The following is a 7,392-nucleotide window of genomic DNA, read 5'->3' as shown; positions in this document are numbered from 1 at the left end:
GGTAGGTCTTTGGGACTTGGTCATTTTCAAAGTAGCTCGCAGGCTGACAAAGTGTGCGCACCCCTGATTTACATAAATCACTATGGTAGTCAACACAGAGTGATGTTATGAACACATGAACGAATGCACAAAGTCAACTTTAACGGTTTCATCAACTAATAATTTCCATGAGTCCACAACCATCCTGAACTGATTTCACACCTTTTATTCATTTGCTTGTAATTGACATGCCATTGCACAACAAGCACAACAAGCAACCACAAATACAAATAAGTTCACACCAGCAATAACAGAAAACGACAGTTGCATCAAGTCTGCGTGTGTATTTACATCGTGAGCGGGCCTCATTCACACTAAAGTGGGCACCATGCCCGTGTTGCGGTGGTGTGTGTATGGTAAAGTAGCGGAGGCGTGCAGGTGCGACTGGCTTGGCATGAGGTGCGGCACGTGGCTGTAGGTCAGAAGAGTGGAGGGGCTGAGGGCAAAGGGCCCGCCGTTGTCCTCCATGGAAGGCGGCTGGGGGACGTCTGCAAATGTCTCCAACATGGCTGCCTTCTTGTTCTTCTTGTTCTTATTTGACACTTTCCTGTTCCGAGTTTGGATGCCATCTTTCTTCATAGTGAGAGGCCGGTTAACCTGTAATAGAAATTTTAAAAAATGAATGAATTAGCGACATTAATAACATACACCGATTATAACGGCTGAATGACTCACATTGTGTAGCTTAAAGTACAGTCCACATGCGTTACACACAGGCTCTCCATTTGCGTTGCGTCGCCACAGCGTTGTTGTGCTTGTGTGACAGTTGGCACACAGAGTTCCTGCCCGCTTGCTGACAATCTGAAACAAAACAAAACAAAAAAAACATTATTTTTTTCTTTCATTTCTCTCAGCCTTATTAAAAACTCAGGGAGTCCTACCAGTCTCTTCTTGGGTCGGATCAGGGGTCGATTTTGGCCGTTCATTTTATGGTACAGTCCACAGGCATTGCACAGATAGTGGCCTGTACCATCACGACGCCACAGGGGGGTCGCCGTGGCACCGCAGTTAACACACTCTCGGGCCTCTGTGTTACAACAAGTGCTATTAGTGTGAATGCTTTTATTTGAAAAGAGTATTTAAGAAAACATATTGGAGTGTTATTGAGAGACAATATCTTTTTTGCAGTGGAGAGACGTCGGAATATTGGAAACAGCTAATGCAGTGAAAACCAATACCTCTCTCACAGGTTCATGTTCATGTTCACAAAGGCAGAATTTTGTATAGCAGTACCTGGGTTTTTGTTAATTCGCTCCAAAAGTTTCAACAAAAACCGAAACGTACAAAAACCAAGGCAGTTTTTCCCATAGGAAGTAATGTACATCCAATGAATCCATTACAGACACCCCAAAATACATTTTTAATGAGAATAATTATAGTTTTACATGCAAACGATGGGAAATAATAATACAAATCATTACAAATGAATGGAACTTATCGTTGAAGCAGACTTTCTGTACATTTTGCCAAGATCGAATTAAATCGCCGGTACTCGCAACGTTTTTTCGGGCCCATGGCGGGTTATTTAAGAGTCGCACTCCAAAAAAAAAGCGCAGACAGTGAGTCAGCAACGCAGTGCCTTGATTTCGTGGAATGATACAGTACAGGGCAAACACACTAATTTGTTACGTGCAATACTGACTGACAACCCAGGCAACATTTTGGGGAGAATTGTCAACAGAAGACCAATCATACAAAACCTTGGCTGTACGAAAACCCAGGTGTGACTGTACTGTCAAAGTGGTCGTAAAGCTGTGGTAGTGGCTCTATGTCTAGAATCAGTCGCTACGTTTATATATGAGTACGATACGCCCGTGTTAACTACAGTATCGCAAATGACTTTTGAGACGGCGTTTTCCAATTGCTAATTCTGAACCAAGGTCCATCCATCCGTCTTCTACACCGCTTGTCCTCATTAGTAAGCTGGACTGGTCGCCAGCCAATCGCAGGGCAGCCGAATCAAGATCCAAATATTAAAAAGTTGTAGCTATGCCTGTATCATTCTGAATATTAGGCATGTAAACACGACAATGGAAAAATACTGTCCAGTGGAATATTAAGTGGTTATTGGTCAGATTGCAAAGAATTGTGGGTTTCGTTTGCGTTCACCAGCAATTGTGTGGAAAAGAGGCGGTTAATGTTTGCGTTTCTAGTGTGAAGAGGAAACAAATTCATCGATAGTTAACTCTCAAGGCAAGCATTTTGTCTTTGGGGTCCAAAAAGCAAATGTTTGTTTTGTTTTGACGTTGTGACGCAATTTCCAACATGATTGGGAATATAAACGGGAATATCCCGATTGCTTGTGGATGCATTGCAGCATTTTTCATGCAGGAATATTGTGTGCACGTAAATGGGTCACACTTTAAAATAAGATGCACAAAAATACAGCAGTTACTGAGGAACTAATGAAGAACTAATAAGGAACTGATGAGTAGAGTAGTTACCAAGGAACTAATGAAGAACGAATAAGAAACTGATGAGTACAGTAGTTACCGAGGAACTAATGAAGAATGAATAAGGAACTGATGAGTACAGTAGTTACCGAGGAACTAATGAAGAACGAATAAGGAACTGATGACTAGTTACTGAGGAACTAATGAAGAACTAATAAGGAACTAATGAGTAGCGTAGTTACCAAGGAACTAATGTAGTTACAAAGGAACTAATGAAGAACTAATAAGGAACTGATGAGTAGAGTAGTTATGAAGGAACTAATGAAGAACGAATAAGGAACTGATGAGTACAGTAGTTACCGAGGAAGTAATGAAGAATGAATAAGGAACTGATGAGTAGAGTAGTTACCGAGGAACTAATGAAGAACTAATAAGGAACTGATTAGTAGAGTACTTACCAAGGAACTAATTTAGTTACAAAGGAACTAATGAAGATCTAATAAGGAACTGATGAGTAGAGTAGTTACCGAGGAACTAATGAGGAACTAATGAATAATGCTTTGGTGAGGTAGGTTCGTTCCCCATTAACTACTGTCATTTGGTGTACCTTATTGTAAAGTAGTTACCTGTCGTTAGTGTTTGCTTTGGTTTTCAGAGTCTTATAGATCATTATGTTGATTGCTCTCACCCGGTGTGGATATTCTCATCTTGCTGCAAAGTTTTGGGGAGTACGGGGGGCTCATCCAGGCCCCGGGGTTGCTGTAGTAGCTGGCTGCACTGTACTCCTGAGAGGCCGTCATGTATGAGCTGTAAGGGCTCAACATGTGCGGATGAGAGTGAGGTGATGGCGTGTACACGCTCCCAACCGCAGGGGTTAGATTTAGAAAACTGCTGCAGGACGTCGATCCTCCTAGCGGGCTCATGCGCTCGGCCTTGAGGGCTTCCTGAGGCTGGGGGCTCTCCCTGCTCTCCCTGCTTGGAGACGAGTACCCATCCCTGGTCGGGTTGATGGAGGAGGAGACGCCAGTGTACAGAGATGTCGGGAGTGTGGGTTTAGCCAGAGGACTGCTGCTCCAGGTGGTGGCTGCAGGGTTGTAGGGTGAGCCCACGGAGTGACTGGTCGGCCCGTCCAACAACTGGAAGTTACTGAGGAGACTCGGTGAGGAGAAGACCTGGCGGACTTTTGGAAAGAACAGAAGTCATTTAAATCCTTGATCATACTCTCAAATGATTCAAAGCATGTTTTGGGAGGGTTGATGGGTGACCACCGACCCGAGCTGTGTCTGTAGGTGGACGGGGCTCGACTCTGACTTGGACTGGAGAAGAAGGAGGACAGGCTGGTATAATCTGCGTCCTGGCAGGAGAAGAAGGCATCACTGTTTTCTCCTGGTGGTAGCAGACTAGACTCCGAGGAGAAGGCCACCAGAGAATCTGAGCCCAGCAGTGATGAAGACACCCAGTGAGATGACTCTGCAGAATCCTCCATATTACCTAGGAGAACACGTCAGGCACATCAATGTACAGAAACCAGTGGAAACAGTGGAATGATCCATGCACACGTGTGAATGATTGTGTGACAGTCCTGAGCTGCCAACAACCTCGTAAAGGTAAGCGTTTTGTCTTTGTGTTTTTAAAAAGATACACAGCAAAATGAACCATATGTACGGTGTTTGCCTCTTCCTGATTTCTTGGTTTTTTGCATGTTTGTCCCACTTCAATGTTTCAGATGATAAAACAGATGTAAATATTAGTCAATGACAACACAACTCAACACTTCATGCACTTTTTCAATTAAACGTTTAATTATTAAATCATGTCCCTGTGTGAAAAAGTGATGTCCCCCTAAAGCTAATAAGTGGTTGGCCCCCCTTAGCAGCAACAACTGCAATCAAGCGTTTGTGATAACTTGCAATGAGTCTCTTCCAGCGCTGGGGAGGAATTTAGCAGAATTGTTGTCATTCAGCCACATTGGAGGCTTTTCCTTGTTAAGGTCATGCCACAGCATCTCAACAGGATTCAGGTCAGGACTTGGACTAGACCACTCCAAAGTCTTCATCCATTCAGAGGTGGACTTGCTGGTGTGTTTTGGGTCATTGTCCTGCTGCAGAACCCAAGTTGCTTTCAGCTTGAGGTCACCAACATTCTCCTTCAGCACAATTCATGCTTCCATTCATCACAGCAAGTCTTCCAGGTCCTGAAGACCATCACACTACCACCACCATATTTTACTGTGGCTATGTGGTTCTTTTTCTGAAATGCCAGATGTAATGGGACACACACCTTCCAGAAAGTTCCACTTTTGAGTATTTTCCCAAAGGTTTTGGGGATCATCAAGATGTTTTCTGGCAAAACTGAGACGAGCCTTAATGCTGTTTTTGTTCAGCAGTGGTTTTGGTCTTGGAACTCTGCCATGCAGGCCGTTTTTGCCCAGCGTCTTTCTTATGGTGGAGTCATGAACACTGAACTTAACTGAGGCAAGTGAGGCCTGCAGTTCTTTGGATGTTGTTGTGGGGTCTTTTGTGACCTCTCGGATGAGTCGTTGCTGCACTCTTGGGGTCGTTTTGGTTGGCTGACCACTCCTGGGAAGGTTCACCACTGTTCCATGTTTTGGCCATTTGTGGATAATGGCTCTCACTGTGGTTGGCTGGAGTCCCAAAGCTTTAGAAACGGCTTTATAACCTTTTCCACACTGATAGATCTCAATTCATCTCAGTTTTGTTATCTTTTAATGGGGTGGGGGGAATCACTTTTTCACACAGGGCATGTAGCTTTGGGTTTTTTTTTCCCTTGGTAATAAAAAGTTTCAGTTAAAACGTGCATCAAATGTTGAGTTGTGTTGTCATTGACTAATATTTACATTTCTTTGATGATCTTAAAACATTGAAGTGGGACAAACACGCACAAAAGGAAGAAATCAGGATGGGGCAAACACTTTTTTACACCCGTGTTTGCGTAACACTCTGCAAAGCAAGGCTGTCCAAAGCGTGACCTGGGGGCCATTTTTAGTCCTCAGCACGTTGTAGAAATAAAATTGAACCAAAAAAAAGCAAAAATTGGAAGAGAAGACAGTGAAAAGTTGATAGTAATAAAAAGTAATCATCAAACAAAGCTTTGCCTTCAAATATAATACGTAGAAAGTTTTTTTTAGCCTGGTTACAAAATGTAAGAATGTGATTGGACCCCCGCATCCTTTGATCTTCTGTATGCGGTTTGGACACCCGGTGTTGTATAAAAACGTGAGAAACACGCATGTGCGCATGTGCGCATGTGCGCCAGCTGCTGGATGAAAGCCTTACTGAAGTACCCTGTTAGGCTCTTTGACACGTGAATAAAGATTAGTCATGTGAATGTAGGCTAGGTAGACATATGCTAAGCTAGCTTCGTGTTATAGGCGCCAAAGAAGCATAATATTATAGCTCAGCAATAGTTCATTCATTTTATTTTTACATTACGCAGAGGAACAATTCAGAGCCAGCTGTGGGCCGAAAATGGCCCCCGGGCCGCACTTTGGACTCTGTTGCAGTAGAAATGCTACACAGCATTGTGTTCCGCCGTTGTTGTTCTGTTGTGTTACGCTCATACCGACCAGACTGAACACGTAACTCCTCCATTTTCTGTGTCCTGGGGGCGGGAAAAAAGTTTGTATTTCAAAATGTTTGCGTTTTCAAGTTCTAAACAAACGCAGTTAGTGTCCATTTTCATTTTCAATGTCCAACATTGGATAGAACCACGACACACTGCTAATGGCCCAAAATGTAAAACATTGTGTAAAAAATAGCCAAAACACCAAAACAACGCGCATTGTAAATATAGTTTTTATTAAGATGATACCATTTTATTCAGTAAGATTTCATGTCGTCTTCTTTTCTTCATGACTTGGAAAAATATTCATTTTCAAGGCCTACTTAACGTTCAAATAAGGGGTTCAGCTGTCAACAAATGGAGGAATATGAAGATGCAACGCTAAGTGGGTCCTTAGGTTGCAGGCAGTTGCAGTAAATAAAATACAGAGAAGTTGAAACACTGCAAAATACTTTTATTACGCAGAAAAATAATACAAATAAAAACATGTTTAGTGTTTTTTAAATGACGTATTATTATTAACGACATCAAATATTACTGGATAGAACGCTATTACTGTAATACATCATGATCACGACATTAATGTACGTCCTTTACATTAATGTCATGTAAAAACAGCCCCCACAATCGAAAGCTTTAAGTCTCGTCTTAAAACCCGCTTTTATTCTCTGGCTTTTAACTCGGCGTGAGTCGTGTGGTCCTCTGTGTCTTTTATTATTTTTTAGTTTTAATGGTTTTATTTATTTTAGTTTTTAAATTGCTTTTATTGTTTCTACTTCTTGTTTGAAATATTTGACTGTTGTACGTTTCTTTGTTTTTATTTGATCTTTTAGTTTTTACTGTAGTAATTTGTACTTATTATTTACATTTACATCTACATTCCTTTATTGATTTATTATTTGTGGTTTTGCTAGTCTGAGCAGCGCTTTGGAAACAGTGTTTATAAAATGTGCTCTATAAATAAAGTGGATTGGATTGGATGTCAGAAAAAAAGGGTTTCTGGTATTTTCTAGCATTTTTTACAACAACGTGCACCCCCTAGTTTAGCCCCTCAATCAGGCTCCCTAACGTAAAAGATGCCTGCTTTCGGGAGGTCAAGTCGATGCGGACATGTGCAAGTACGAAACAAGCCAAAGCAAGGAGCGGACCGTGTCCAAGAACTTGAATGAGACTGAAACGACACAGGATGGACATCAGCTGGTTCACATGCATTTTGATAAACACTCAAATATCAGTCCAAGTCACTATGAAGCTCCTTCAAGTGACGGCTGGAAATGCACACACACCATCGGGGGGGGGGGGTTGCTTACCTTATTGAGGAGTCGCGGCTGAGGGAGGTGTGAGGGCTCTGATGTTTATGTTGAAGTGCTTTCTGCCG

General features: G+C 42.3%; 1 protein-coding gene across 3 annotated transcripts; it reads right to left on the bottom strand.

The window, feature by feature from the left end:
* gata1a (GATA binding protein 1a) lies at positions 1-7,392 on the bottom strand. Of its 3 annotated transcripts, none has more exons than XM_054785853.1 (6): positions 7,325-7,392; positions 3,705-3,923; positions 3,121-3,612; positions 921-1,066; positions 715-840; positions 1-636 (listed from the first exon to the last, which is right to left on the bottom strand). In XM_054785853.1, the coding sequence occupies exons 2-6, from the start codon at positions 3,916-3,918 to the stop codon at positions 349-351; spliced, it is 1,266 nt and encodes a 421-aa protein (XP_054641828.1). In that variant the 5' UTR covers positions 3,919-3,923; positions 7,325-7,392; the 3' UTR covers positions 1-348. The 3 variants fall into 3 exon arrangements, with proteins under 3 accessions (XP_054641828.1, XP_054641827.1, XP_054641829.1); XM_054785852.1 differs by lacking the exon at positions 7,325-7,392 and adding an exon at positions 6,019-6,053; XM_054785854.1 differs by lacking the exon at positions 7,325-7,392 and adding an exon at positions 6,015-6,039.

Source organism: Dunckerocampus dactyliophorus, chromosome 8 (genome assembly GCF_027744805.1).
Source record: "Dunckerocampus dactyliophorus isolate RoL2022-P2 chromosome 8, RoL_Ddac_1.1, whole genome shotgun sequence".
Lineage (NCBI taxonomy): Eukaryota > Metazoa > Chordata > Actinopteri > Syngnathiformes > Syngnathidae > Dunckerocampus > Dunckerocampus dactyliophorus.
Note: the sequence above shows the minus strand (reverse complement) of the source record. Positions and strands in the feature narration are given on the sequence as shown.